Source organism: Etheostoma spectabile, chromosome 14 (assembly GCF_008692095.1).
Source record: "Etheostoma spectabile isolate EspeVRDwgs_2016 chromosome 14, UIUC_Espe_1.0, whole genome shotgun sequence".
Taxonomy (NCBI): Eukaryota; Metazoa; Chordata; class Actinopteri; order Perciformes; family Percidae; genus Etheostoma; species Etheostoma spectabile.
In genome coordinates, this window is record NC_045746.1 from 20,928,374 (window position 1) to 20,943,008 (window position 14,635).

General features: G+C 40.8%; 1 protein-coding gene across 4 annotated transcripts in view; it reads left to right on the top strand.

Annotated features, from left to right (window-relative positions):
* The window catches only part of trappc9 (trafficking protein particle complex subunit 9), a 265,848-nt gene that overhangs the window by 128,322 nt on the left and 122,891 nt on the right, over positions 1–14,635 (top strand). For all 4 annotated transcript variants that reach the window (XM_032535067.1, XM_032535068.1, XM_032535069.1 and 1 more), the window contains one exon: positions 6,110–6,252. In XM_032535067.1, the coding sequence (XP_032390958.1) occupies positions 6,110–6,252 (143 nt within the window). The remainder of the gene's footprint in view (positions 1–6,109; positions 6,253–14,635) is intronic.

Below are 14,635 nucleotides of genomic sequence, written 5' to 3' on the forward strand. Positions count from 1 at the left end.
CCCCCCCCCCGTCCCTACCTACTTGTCACTGGGATGCTTTATCTTAGTATTCCTGTCAGGTGACTAGATGTGTCAGGATCTTTATCTCAGTGCCAAAACATTCCAAAAGCCTTCAGCTACCCTCTTCACTCTCTTTTTTTTTTTGTTTGCCTGTCATGCGTGTGTGACGTTCAGATTTCACCTCTATTGTCAGAACGAATGCTGTGTCAGTATGGATGGATGGATGTAATGGATGGTCCTCTGAGGCTTTGTTGTGACACAGCACAGAAATAAATAAGTTGAGTGGTGGCATTCAAAGTAAAAGCCAGTCTAATTGAACCATTGAATCAAACTTTCCTCTTATTAGTGAAAAAAGGGAAGTGACCCGTTTCAACTCCACCCCTCAAAGAATCAGAATAGAGAATCGATATGAATCGGAATAGAAAGGGAGAATTAGAATCAGAATTGTTAAAATCCAAACAATGCCCAACCCTACTGCCCACCCATATTCACACCCATTTCTATATGAACTAGTTGCTGTCACTCGTTACTAAGGTTTGGTGGCACTAATCTGCAGTAATTACCGTTGTATAGATCATGTATAGATCTTTTATGGTCTTCCAAATTTGCTATACTGAATATCTTTGCCCTTGATCTAAAGCAGTTAATCATTTCCATTACTGGAGCTGCACTGGCTGGAGTACTTTCTCACAATGCTACAATGTTATCTCAACACAACACAAGGATGGAGACAGGCTACTTTCGGAAAAACTATGAGAGGCTTTTTTGAATGTGTCAAAGTGGGACTATTCTTTGAGAATAATGTCTTCACAGCATCTAAGGAAATGATTTTTTTGCAAATCATTAAACCCCCAGACAAATGTGATTTGAGGCTACATACATAAAATCACTTATTTCCTAAACTATTGATTTAGTAGTAGTGATCGATGGCCTTGTAAGTTGGAACATTGAACTTAGAGACTATGGAAGTTTTGAGAGAAGAAATAGCAAAATATTCCTCTTAAGAGTTAAATTTAAAAGAAGTGACACCATAGAAATAAAATGAGAGTATGATGGACATTCCCATTCAAAGCAACAGCAGGATGGTCAGAGCAGAGGCCATTTTTATGTGCACTGTTGCCATTGCGAACTGTGACCGTATGCATGTGACGGTAACTGTGTGCAGTAATGCTGTCAGCTCAGACTGTGTGTTGCTGCTGGCCTGGTACCAACACAGTCAGCTCATTACAGCAGGAGCTATTTTTAGCCTAGTTTGATTGAAATAGGGTCCTGAGGGGGCCGAGAGCAGAGCCAGCGGATTGAACAGAGGAGGAGGAGGAGCTCAGGGTTGGCCCGGTCTGAGAAGGGAATCGGGGTGCACCGCCAGTGTTTGCTAGTGTCAATGATACAATCGTTGGCCCGTTTTCACCTGGTATTAAAATCCTATCTGAGTGATCCTATCACACACAGCTCCCTGTACTAAGGCAGGGTACCAAACTCAGTACTTTTTTAGGTACTGACTGAATAACGTCGGTACTACCGAGGACTGATTCACTTTAAATCTAACCGTGCCAAAGTTCGGTACCCAAAAGCAGAAGCGTGACACACACAAGGCGAAACAACGTTGACTTTGTTAAAGTCACAGTGAGTCACGGCAATGCCTGTAAAGCGGTTGCAAGTGTGGTTACACTTTTCAAAACTCCACACTGACACGGCAAGGCAAAAGTGTTCGCGGTATGGTTTAACGTTAGACTTCCTCTGTGACAGGCAGACGCCACACTGTTCAGCATGCCCTATTGACTGACTGACAGGCTGACGTTTATATGACGTTCTATAGCACATTTTAGCAACAAGGCAATTCAAAATGCTTTACATAAAACATTAAAGAGCAGTAAAAACACCTTAAAATAGAATAAGATGCAAATACAAGAATGAACGATACAGTGCAGAGTGAGTAAGGAATAAATGGGAGGGGGGTATTTTGTGTGGCTCGCAAAATGTTCTAAACACACAGTATAAGTAAATAGGATTAATAAGTATGGAATTATTTTTACAACTGAAATAATTTGTTGTTATTACAGAAAAAAAGTACCAAAAAAAGGTACCGTTTGGTGCCTGAACCAAGGTACCTAGAGGTACCATACCGGGGGAAAAAGTGATTGGTACCCAACCCCACTCAGCAGTCCTGTATGATCACTTGGGATCAGATCTAACTTCAGCGCTCTATATGCTAATAATAGGGATTCACCACGTTTTTTTCAAGGCAGATACCAATTATTAGTAGTTAATGAAACCGAACCAATATTTGAAACCGTTATGCATTTACGGTGCAAAATAAAATCTGAAAGCCAAAATTAAGATTTTGGAACGTTAAAAACTTCAACACAAATCTTTGTTTAAATGCTAGGTGTCATGTTAAGTTGCTGCTGATAACAACCAAACGTTTCCTGATTTTGCTGTTTTGCAATTAAAGTTTAAATAACAAAATATCAGAGAATTTATTGGAATAGTTCCACCGTTGGACAACTGCTGCTTTGACCCCTCAGGCTCGCCAGCTTCCTCCAGTGCTGACACAGCGCTGTGGAGATAGGTCTGGCAATAAGAGACTACAAAATAGCAAGAGCAGACGTTGCATCGTAAAAGCAGGAGTGTTTGGTAGTAAAGCATACATATAGGTGAATTCAGGGACAGAGCTCCAGAAAAATACGAGCAGGGAGCACCAGGACTAAGAAAAAAAGAAATACTGACCTCATGATAATATCATCCAAAACACACGATTCACTCTGTGGGTTCTGTGACGCGAGAAATACTTTGAACGAGCATGTAGGTCCTCTCGCAGTTGAGTAGGCAGCCCTTAAAATGGCCCAGACCACCTTTGAATGTGGTCTGAGTGATTGGATCTCAAAGCGTCCTGGGTGCATTCTAACCTGAGCTGATCAGGGTTTTCTCTGCCATTTTAAGGCTTAGGCGCTGCACCTAAGCTGTTTTGGGCTGCACCTAAACCAAATTAATCTTAAATCAATGTGAGCATCAAAACTAATTATGTAACTTCCCCATCCCCAATGGACTTTTCTTTAGCAAGTTTTGTCGAAATCTTTATCATCTGCTCTAGCTTTTCCACCGTTTTAGACACAGATATGGTAATACAAATGGTCCAAAATTATGTGAAATTGCACTGTTTTAATTGGAAAACGTAACATTTCCTTAAGGGGGGTTTGCCTTGCCATGTACCTGCACCAACGTCTTTCACAAACCTTGGAAAGACATTGACTATTTTAATACCAGGTGGATCCAGTTGAGGCCATTAGTACACAGAGGCAGCTGCATGTAACACCGCACTCGTCTGCTCAAAAGAAAAATGAGTTTGCATATTTTTCCAGTGTATGTTCTCTGTATTAGAAACCCTTACTATTGATACAAATGTGTCAGAATATATACATGCGCTACACTGCTTGTGTTTGTTGCTATAAAGCAATATGTCACCCACTGAAATGTTTTTCATGCGTTATTAATTGTCTGTGGACAACAATGTGCTGTGGCAATATCAGGCCTTGGAAACACAGGCAATATTGTTAGAAGGATTGTTGATTTTTTGTCTTCATGAGCTTTGTTGATAATAATTAAAAGATAAACAACCCCAGCCTTATCCTTTAACAAACAGTAGGGCAACAGCAAGTGAAGCAAACAATGCTATAGAGAAAACAGACTTTAATGGAAATGGGGCTCCAACCAGTGTCTTTGCTCAAGGAATCAGAGAGATTTCAGTCAATCGATTCAAATGAGATTCATATCAACGGGCTGTTTCTTTCAGTCTGTTGCCAGCACAGCATGTGTCTGTCTCTTGCCTGGATTGCAGGGCTGCTGCTCGTCCTCCATATCCAAAGCAGAATGGATCCATTGGGATGACAAATAGCCGGGGGAAATAGTATTCAGAGAGGATCTCAGGATTTTCATTTGCAGCCTTTACATTGCAAGCATGCATTATGAGAGACTCCATTAGTCTTCCTCTTTTGAATATAAGCATGCTAATGATATTAAGCTAAGTGTAATAATATTAGGTGACTCACTGTGAGATGTTTGTCTTATAATTCATATTGTTATCAACCTGTAGTACCTCTTCTATACAAAATATAATGAGCTACAATACAATAAGCTTAGAGTAATGTTCATGAGGGAAATTTATTGTGAACAGGACTAGGGGTCTACAGACATGCGTCCAACTCTTGTACTTAGGTACAACTGTGCTGTGAGCTAAATGCTAACGTTAGCGTGCTTACATTAAGTAAGTACAGCTGATGCTGATGGGAATGTCATTTGTTTTGCAGGTATTTGGTAATAAACCAAAGAATAGGACAAAATATAATACAAGCTGTCTGTCATAACTATTTATCCTGAGGGGAACATGAATGTCTTTACAAAATATCATTGTAATCCATCTAGTAGTTGTCAACACATTTCACTCAAAACCGCAAATCCCCAAAACCAAGGGATCACCAAAGTTAGTTGGCTACATTGTCTGGTAACCCTGAATGTCTGTACAATGCGATAGATAGATAGATAGATAGATAGATAGATAGATACTTTGTTCATCCCAAGGGAAATTTTAGTATTTCTTTTTTATAGATAGATACGTTATACTAATCCATCCAGTAGATCTTGAGATATTTCACAGAATAATTGGAAATATTGACCCATTGTTGGGCGCCAGATGACAAGTCAGGCGGATCACCAAGCCATTAGGATTCATCCTCTGGGCACCAATCAATGTCTGTAGCAGATTTCACGCCAATCCATCCAGTAGTTGTGACTGTAGTCATTCAAAACCCATAATGCCATCCTCGTGGTGGCTCTAGAGGAAAATTCAGGGGATCGCCAGAGTCATTCAAATTCATCCTCTGGGCACCATGAATGTCTTTACCATATTCCATGGAAATTTAATTCAATTTTATTTATATTATAAAATCATAAGAGTTATCTCAAGACACTTTACAGAAAGCGTAGATCTAGATGACACTCTATCATTTACAAAGACCTTACAATTACAGTAATTCCCACAAGAGCTCCCAGTAATTGTAAAGCCATTTCAGTAAAAAAACAAAACAAATGTCATCCTTGTGGTGGCTCTAGACAAAAAGCCAGACTATCACCAAAGTCATAATCTGAGCAACATTTCCATCCATAGAGCCGTGCTGCTAGCGTGGCTAAAAAGCATAGCATTCAAATATTCTCCATAAAGAAAAAATAATATATGCATGACATAAAATATACCAAGGATGTGAAATAAAGCCCATGCAGTTTGGGATAAGTGAACATTTAGGATTAAGGTGCTTGGTCCACAATGATGACAATCCTCTCTAATGTGCCCATCTCTCTTTGCTCAGTGTGCTGTGCTTCTGTCATTAGGTTGTAATAGGCCAGACGTCTAGCCAGCAGGCTCCCAATCACTCCACTTGGCACTCCACCACAAGAGGAGATAAAGAGTGAAAATAATCAAAGAATCAGTGAAATTTTCTAGATAGGCACAGCCAGTCCTTCCGTCAGCAATATGTGGAGTGGTGATATAGGCCGCAGAGGAAGAAAAGCGGGACCTTGGATGCTCCCTTTACCCCGCTTTAGCCTATTGCCTGAGTCAGCTAGTGTTCTCTCACCATAAACTGCCACTTTTAATTTACCCATCCTTCCCCCACTTGGCTGCTTCTCCTGTCCCCCCCCACACCCCCCCCCCCCCTACAGAATACCTCTGAGTAATACTTTGTCCACTTTTCCCAAGTGACTGTGGAACACCGCCAGCACATCCCACCTCCTGCACCCAACCCACCGCCCTCTCTTCCCATACTGTTTTAGGATGCAACATTTTTATTCCGAATCATCTGTTTGGAGCCACCACTCACAGGCGTAATGCTGTAATGACTTTTGATGTATCGATCTCAACACACCAGTTTTGCTGATTGAATGGCAGGACAAAACCTGCTGGCGGTGACTTTTGACCACAATCACACCTGTGAAACACTGGTAGTGGATCACAGTTCTTTATTATTTTTTTGGGTGCTGAATCAACCCTTCATAGTAGTACACTGTCAAACCAGCTTTATCTACAGTCATAACCTTTCCTTCCCTTGTCCTTTTTCAGACTTTGGAAGCAGTGCTGAACTTCAAGTATTCGGGGGGAGCAGGCAAAGTGGAGGGTTACTACAGGGAGCTGTCTTTGGGAGTCCATGTTGACGTGGAGCCATCTGTATTCTTTACCAGAGTCAACACACTCCCTGCAACCAGGTAACACATGGAATTAACCTTCATTACCTCCGCCAAGGAGGTTATGTTTTTGGTTTCGCTCACTTTTGATATGTTTCATTAAAAGTAATGGGTTGCTGTAATTATTCCTGCTCTCTGTATTGACCACTTTCGCACGGGGACTGCCATGAAAGAAAATGGGGTACAAGATCCATGCTGCTTGTTGTGAGGTTTCATCATTCTAAAGGCTGGGTTAGACAAATCAAGTGGGTGTGTTCACCCTGGCAGTCATGCTAGGTAGGTTTATATCTGGTGTTTTGTCCAACTATATCTCTGGAAAACACCCACACAACTCCTTTCTTACAAAGGTATCGCTTCTCAGCCAGTATAGACCAGCGGATTGTTTACAGCAGCCAATACCTCTTTTAGCATACAGGTGGTTGTATTTAGCTGAAAAAACTCGGTTTTTAATTTTGGCCACATGGGGGCAGTGCAACCATCTGTAAACACAACACAGACTTATTATCAACTTATAAAGTTTATATGGCAGACATGACTGTCAGTCACTCTATAAGTCAGTCAGTGCTGCCTCATATATATTTGTTTACCTGTGTGGTAAACTATTTCAATTCAATTTTATTTATAGTGTCAAATCACAGCAGGAGTTATCTCAGGACACTTTACAGATAGGGTAGGTCTAGACAGCAACTATTGCTCTGTTTCAGTTTAGTTAATTCAGAATGGGTTGGTTAAGCAGTATTTGTCGAGCAATCACCTTCTAGAGAACTACTGAACAGAACTACTACTACTGTTCAGTAGTTCTCCCTCAGTGTCTATAATCTGAAAAAACCTTTAACCCTGCATGCCATTTTTGTGCGTATCTGGGCTTTTTATTTGTACTACTCAACCTTCATGGGGGTGCCAGAAAAGCTAAGGAAAACCTCACAGCCGCTCTTCTCTCAATAATTGGTAATAAATCTCAATTCCAACGGCTCATTCTATCTGACATACTTTACAAAAGCAGCTATTTTTCTCTCTCTTGATTCGGTGAATCGATATCGACCTTCTCTTTAACCACTGCAGCAACAACATTCACTATGACATTATTGCTACCAAAACTAGAGGACTTAGAAGTGTTTTTGTTTTTTTCACAGACAAGACGAGTAATGGCTGATGTGAATGGATATTTAGTCTGTTTCCTCATACTCTGACATTCTTTCTCTTCACACACATACATTACTGTGGGGACGCGTGCACGCACGCACGCATACACACACTCCTCGTATCATTCCCCGTCTCCCTTAACTCCACTTTCCAGCTCCCCAACTCTGCTGAAAAAAACTGGCGAGACAGATCGTAACCGAGTAATGGCCACTTGAGGTGAATCATTAGCTGGAATAATATCTGCCGTTTAAGCCATCCATCTTGGCTCAGCGCAGATACGTATGCTCACACAGAGATGCTGCACGGGCTGCTATACTGTACCGTCCCCCTGTCTTGTCTTTCATTGCAATCTTACCTCTACCGCACCCTCAGCACGTCCTGCCTCATCCCACTTACTCCCAAGTAAATCTTATTTGAAATGTGTTGAAATCGAAGGCCTTGGAAAGGTTCAAAGAGGCTGCCAGCAGGTCTTCTTAAATCAGACAAAAATATATTTATACAGCCCCATATCACATTTAATTGCTTAAGGAAAATAGAAATAATGTAGAAAAATCAACATCAATTGTTTTCTAATTTAATCCTTTTATTCATGTTACATATTATATTATAAGGTAGAGTTTTTATACGGCTGCTTGAGTATGAACATGATTTAACATTTAAGAGGTCTGGTTTAATTTCTAGAAAGACATGTTGATACTCCAGGTAAAGTAAATGTTTGCTTTTGTATTAAAACTCTTTGCAAAAGTTGTTGCATTAATGCTATTGATTCATTCTGGACGATACACAACTCTAATCCTGCCAGAAGTTACATCTGTGAAAGTACTGTCCAAAAATAACTAAATAAATCCCTTAAATCTTCACAATTCTGGCATTATCTCTTCAAGGCTTAAATATTAGAGGTAGAGATGACCTCAGCACTCAAACTGACATTAGGGAAACTTTTTAGAATTCAATCACAACTACTCACAAATCCAGTTTTCATTATTTTATGTTTTTGTACAAACAAATTTTCCTCTGAAGGGATAGATATTAAAGTCCTGTCGACACTAAACTTGTTTTGATAAGTACTATTGAGTTTTTTCTTGGCTGCAAGTTAAAAGAGAATTTGTAAGTGGTTGAATGAAATCGCTCAATAATACAGCAACTTATCCGTCTGTTGCTCCCTCCCTCTCTACCTGTCTATCCACCCATATCTCTGTCTCTCTCTCTAAAAACAACAACATAGTTACTTGTTGAAAGTCCTTTTTTCTTGTACTAGTGTGGGATTTAGCTGTGATGTCCTCACTTTCAACAATGTGCTTTAGTACAGTATCTGCTAACAGTAACAGAGAGGAAGAATGCGTTCTCACTGTGGTGCAAACATGTTCTCTCTCTCCCTCATTCTCCTCCTCATTCATTCTTCTTTTCCTTGTCTCATTATCTTGCTCCACATCGCATACGTTGTCTGTATCCTCTCTCCCTTTTACTTGCACTTTTTTATCCTGACTCTCTTTCTCTACTTCTGCTGATCTTTTCATTTTGTCTTCACCTCTTTTTCTCTCTATCCACCATCATCCATTCTTTGCGTTTCTCTCATGTCTGCAGCAGCCTTCTCCCCACCTCTCTTTAACTTTTCATCCCTTACACTTTTAGTTTTCTTCCTTTGCAGTATTCTTATTTTAAATGTATGTGGGGGTACTCTATTAAGACATTGAGGCATTCTCCAGTTAAAGACCTATTTGACTTTAACACATCGTTATGAAACTATATCAGCGTAAAATGGCACAGTCTTTGCTAAATTGTCCACAAATGTCCATCCCAGTCTGAGGGTCACTGTTCAGTGCACACAGTCACACCCAGAATAGACAGTATGTGGATCGATGCATGTAATGCGTTAGCAACATTTAGCACAAGAAGCTGATTGGTCATACTATGGCGAGCACAAATCAAACGGCAGAGCTGGAAGAGCCCGGTCAGCTCAACAACACTGGAGAACGAGTTGTGTACAAGGCAAGGATGGTTTTAGCGCCGTATGTTAATGTAGGCACATCCAACATGTGCGGTTCAAAATCCTATCCTAATGCAAACATTTTTATTTTTACTTATACTATTTATTTTGTATTATGCAAACCTTATGTGATGCTTACCATTTATAGCCTTTTGTGACCTGTTACCTTTTGGGAAAGTGTTTGTTCATTGTTCGTACAGTGTCCCGTGTCTTCTAGAACACCACCGTCTCAAATACTCCCATGATTTCTACCTGCATGCAATGCAAGACTGTGCAGGATATTAAAATACAAGCATCCAGTGTTATGTTACCAACAACACAGATGTGTGTGTAGGCATTTAACATCTCCCTGGTGCTGGTTATATTAAATATAATAAAAGTTTGGGTAAGTTTTTGCCTTGACCAATTAAAGGAACAGAAATAGCAGATAACTCATGTGTGCTGTTCTGAGTGCACTATTGACCTGCTCTGAGCTGGCAGCTGGCATAAAATGGGGTTGATCTTTGTCCAAAAATTGCAGCGCACTGCTGGACTGCCAGTGACACCTCTCTCACTGTGCTGACAAGTCACAAAAATATCCAACATGTGAAGGCAAAGAGAAAGAACTCACTGCAGAGGAACTGTGGGATGTAGTTCAATGGTCCTGGGCTGGAATACCTGTTCACAGGGACCAGAAGTTGGACGCCTCCATGCAACACAGATGTGAAGCGGTTCTCAGAAACAATGGTTTTGCAACTAAATATTAGTTCAGTGATTCAAAGTAAAGCAAACCCTTGAGACATTTTTTTTTTGAACAGCCTAATATTCCTTTTTCTTCACTTTCTATAAAGGTAGAACTCAAACTTGATCAATTTTGGTCATGTTTTGATTTGGAATTGAATGTGCAGTGTTCCCAACGCATTAAATTAAAAGCTATCCTAAGGATTTTGAGCATTTTTTTACTTTGTGAATGCTGATGTAGATGCTGTATATGCCGCCCTATTAGTACGGGGCTGCTGAGCATATACGGTTATTGAGGCAGGAGGTTTATCACAATAAAGGCACTCAGTGGTGCGAATTCACATGTCTGAGTTCACCAAAACTCTCCTTACTTTTTTACTACTTTTGCCTCTGCTTTGCTCTCGCAGTCTTCTTCTTTTCTCTTTCTCCTTTTTATTGGGGAGACAGGTGTTCTGTGTCCCGTGTGGGGGAAAAAAAAAATTCGACGTTGACTTTTTTTTAAAATTATGTAGGCTGCATGAATGTACTATAATATTTTTGATTATTTTTGGGGGCACTTTAATCCTTTATTTTTATAGGACAGCTGAAGACATTAATGGGGAGAGAAGGCGAATGATAAAGGGCCGCAGGTCAGAGTCAAACCCGCGGTGGCTGCGTCACGGAGTAAACCTTTATTTATGGACACGCGCTCATCCAACTAAGCTTTGCAGGCACTCAACTTTTTCTTTTTTAAACGTAAGATTCCTTACATAACATTCATGACTAATGACCCAAACATAAGTATTTTTACCCGAACCATGACTTTTTCCCCAAATCTAACCATGTAACTAACTCCCAGAGCACCAACTGGCCCTGACCCTGCCAACAGCGGCCGTTACCATGTGTGTAGAGAACGGCCTTTTAAATCTAGCTGTAGTTGCTGTAACAGACCTCTTCGAGGCTGATAACCACTGATTACCCATCAAACAGAGGGATAACATTTGAAACGGGTGTTTCGCCCAGTCTGTTCATTTTCATCTTAATCTCTTCCCTCCCTTTTTGCCTCCCTTTTATTGTGTCTCTCTCTTCTAATGTTTTTCACTTGCCTCTCCCCTACCCTCCAACTGTTGCTCTCTTTGCCTAATACCTTGCCTTGCCTACGATGTCTCTTTCCCGCCATAGCTCAGCGCAGACACTACCATCTTTCCTCTCTTGCTGTCTCACATTGGGCCATATGTAAAGAGACAGATCTGTTAAAAGAGGTTACTGAGAGCCAGTATGTGTAAAATCCTTAGTGAGTCATACTTTACATAGACCTGTTAAAATCCCGTTTGCTCAGCATGCTGTCGTCCTGGAGAAATGCATTGCTCTACTTGGGGGAACTGATCTGGGGGGACTGAACTGATCCTCTGATGTGTTTTTATGAAAGTGCATCCTGTGCATATAGCATCGTTAGTAATTGCAGCTCTTATATGAAGGAAACCCTCTGCTGTTTGCAGCATTCTGCTTATAAACACTTTTTTATTAAAACTGCTTTCAAAGGAAAAAAAAAACATGAAAACATATAAATACATTTTATTTCTACGTATGAAAACCTTTCACATCACGTCCTGTTGGTCATCTAGAGTAATGAGAGTTTGTTGACAGAAATTCTGTTTGTGAATCTTTAAATGCTTGTTGCTTAATGCGCTACAAGTATAATTCCATAATCTTTTTATATTTTCAGGGTGGAAGCGGAGATCTCTAAAGGAGAAAATATGTTTTCGGTAAACTGGCCCTTTAGTATGTGACTATTTATAATTTGATTTGAATTCGTTATTTGACATGGTGCACATGCTGACAACCATTACCCAATTAGCTACTTCTCACTTGTTATGACATCTTCAAACATGGACATAAAGTTAGAGTCAACTGTGCTTTATTGGCTTTTGTAGCTAAAAATAGCCCATTATCGGCAGGATTCTAAATTCAACCAGACTAATCAAGGCCATTTCATTCCGTGTGCAGGGAAAATGTCACGTTTTGTGTGACGGAGTAGGGCTGCAAAATCAGCACTTATTGACCCCAGATTTGCAGAATTGACTGGGGTGTGGGCCCAGCTCTATTGATCTTTGCGTTTTTGCCTCCTCCCACGGTACGAGTCTTTTTCTTGTACCACTCAGTGCCTCAAAATAACAATGTTCCCAGTCCCAACTAATGCCAGATCAGTATCAGTGTTGATTTGCTCTGTATTGTTGACGTAGGAACAAAAATGATCAGTGGCCCTGGTGCTTGTCAGTTTTGTATTGATAAATCTGCTTGTTGTCTTGACATAGACATGTGTGGCACTGCGAGTTACTCTATTGCAACAGGGTCCCTTTTTAAAGTAAATTATTGCAAGTTGCAGACCTCATGGTTATTTTGTTAGCGTGGTAGTGTTCTCAGAAATAGACAGTGGCATTCATTAACTTGATTTTTTTCTACCCGCGTTACGCCACCAGCTGTACCTGAAATAATCAGTAGAAAAGGTCTTCTGTGTTTGAGCACTGTCTCCTGCATTAATTTGCGCTTCATAATTTGCACTCAGGTGCCCAATGGTGATGGTAAATAATCCCTACAGTACTTCACACGCATACAAACACATAGCACATGCAGCCAAGGTTATTTCATGCTTCATTAAATGTGCATGAGGCACAAGCAATGGTATTTCTATTGATGGATGCTTTGCTTTGCACACTATGAGCAAGGGAGAAGGTTCCGTATGTGTCTACTTTGAAACACCGGGGCTAACTCTGTTCTCTCGTTTTCTCACTCCAGCTGTTGAAGAGGAATTTCAAAATTCACAGACTGAAATGAAGACAAGTAGTTTGAAATCCTATTGGCGGTTTTGAATTATTTAGTTAGCTTAGATCCTGCTGCCCTGCGTAGTAGCTCAGCAGAATACTTATCAAAATGATTCAGTGTTGTGACTCAGTTCCCTCTAGATCAAAAGCATTATCCGCAGCTTTTTGTCTACAGACATTCTGTAGCAGTCTCAGCAACAGTCATTGAATGAAGGTGTTCAGCATCATTTCAGGCTCATGCTGTGGACTTTTCACTTCTATCAAGAGGTTCAACTCCACATTGCCTATGCCTATATCTCTGGCTCCTTTCTTTCAGTCTATCCTGGGTACTTAGTGCATGAGCAATGAGCCCCGTGTTTCTTAGCTGGGTGGTCTGATTGATCACCTCAGCTAAACGACCTGGCCTATAAATCAGTACCTCACCCCACTCAGCACGTTAATCATGTCTGCCAACAAAGACAAGGAGACAATTAAAGAAGCATGAGTTGGCCTTAAAAATATGCTCCTTTATTTCCCACTGCAGTTTATTAGGGACTTGGGCTCAAGCTCAACTTAAGCTTCCATTTACCCTGAGACTAAGAAGCAAGGAGCTAGTTGGATGTGGAGGGGGGTGGAGCATTCATCCAAAGGATATACATTATATTTACATCTGTTCTTTCCTTTTTCAGTTAGATTCCAATTCCACTTGTTGTGGAAAATGGTTTTCTAAAAGTACTGTATTGCCTCGAATATGAGACACAAGATATTTTTTTTGGGGGGGGGTGGTTGTATTGTGTTGCTCTGAAAAAACAGCAACAGGTAGTATTGAAACTTCTCCAGTCAAACGATACCTGCATTCATTTCTTTTTGTACCCAGATCTCGAAAAAAAGACCATTTGTACGGTTTTGCGCACAGCCAATCACTGCAAGCGCACGATTCAATGCGATTGTCCCACTACTGCAGCAGCTACAACCCATGCAGTCTGTGGTGTAGTGAAGTGCAGCACATGTGAATATATTTGTGTAAAAATTGTGTGGATGGGGAGGAGTGATTATTTACATGGAGTCTGATGGGTTTGGTGATGGTCATTTCGGGGCTGTTTCATGTTAAACAAAAAAGATCTTACTCCTTCCACTTAAAGGTCCCATGGCATGAAAATTTCACTTTTAGGTTTTTTAATATTAATATGAGTTTCCCCAGCCTGCCTATGTCCCCCTGTCCCCCAGTGGCTAGAAATGGCAATAGGGGTAAACCTAGCCCTGGGTATCCTGCTCTGCCTTTGAGAAAATGAAAGCTCAGATGGGCCGATCTGGAATCTTTGCGTCCCCTCTTTTTGCTTTGCCCGCCCAGAGAATTTGGCCCACTCATGAGAGAGAGACATCATGGCTTTCAAACGAGCAAAGTGGCAGATTGGCAGTTAGTCAAGGCCACACCCTCAGCTTCCACCTTACCCCGAACCCCTCTCTCCTCCTCAAAAGCTACAGACTCAGAAATGGCACATACTAAGGAAAGCTCATTGTGGGACTGGCTCTAGTGGCTGGAATTCTGCAACAAGACTTCAGATATGGTATTAGGGGACCATTAAGTCTATATAAAAGAGACTTCAGATACAGTATCTGGGGACCACTAAGGTCTATATAAAAGAGATTCAGATACCGTATTAGGGACCATTAAGGTCTCGCTAAAAGAGACTTCAGATACAGTATTAGGGGACCATTAAGGTCTATATAAAAAGAGACATCAGATACAGTATTAGGGGACCACTAAGGCCTA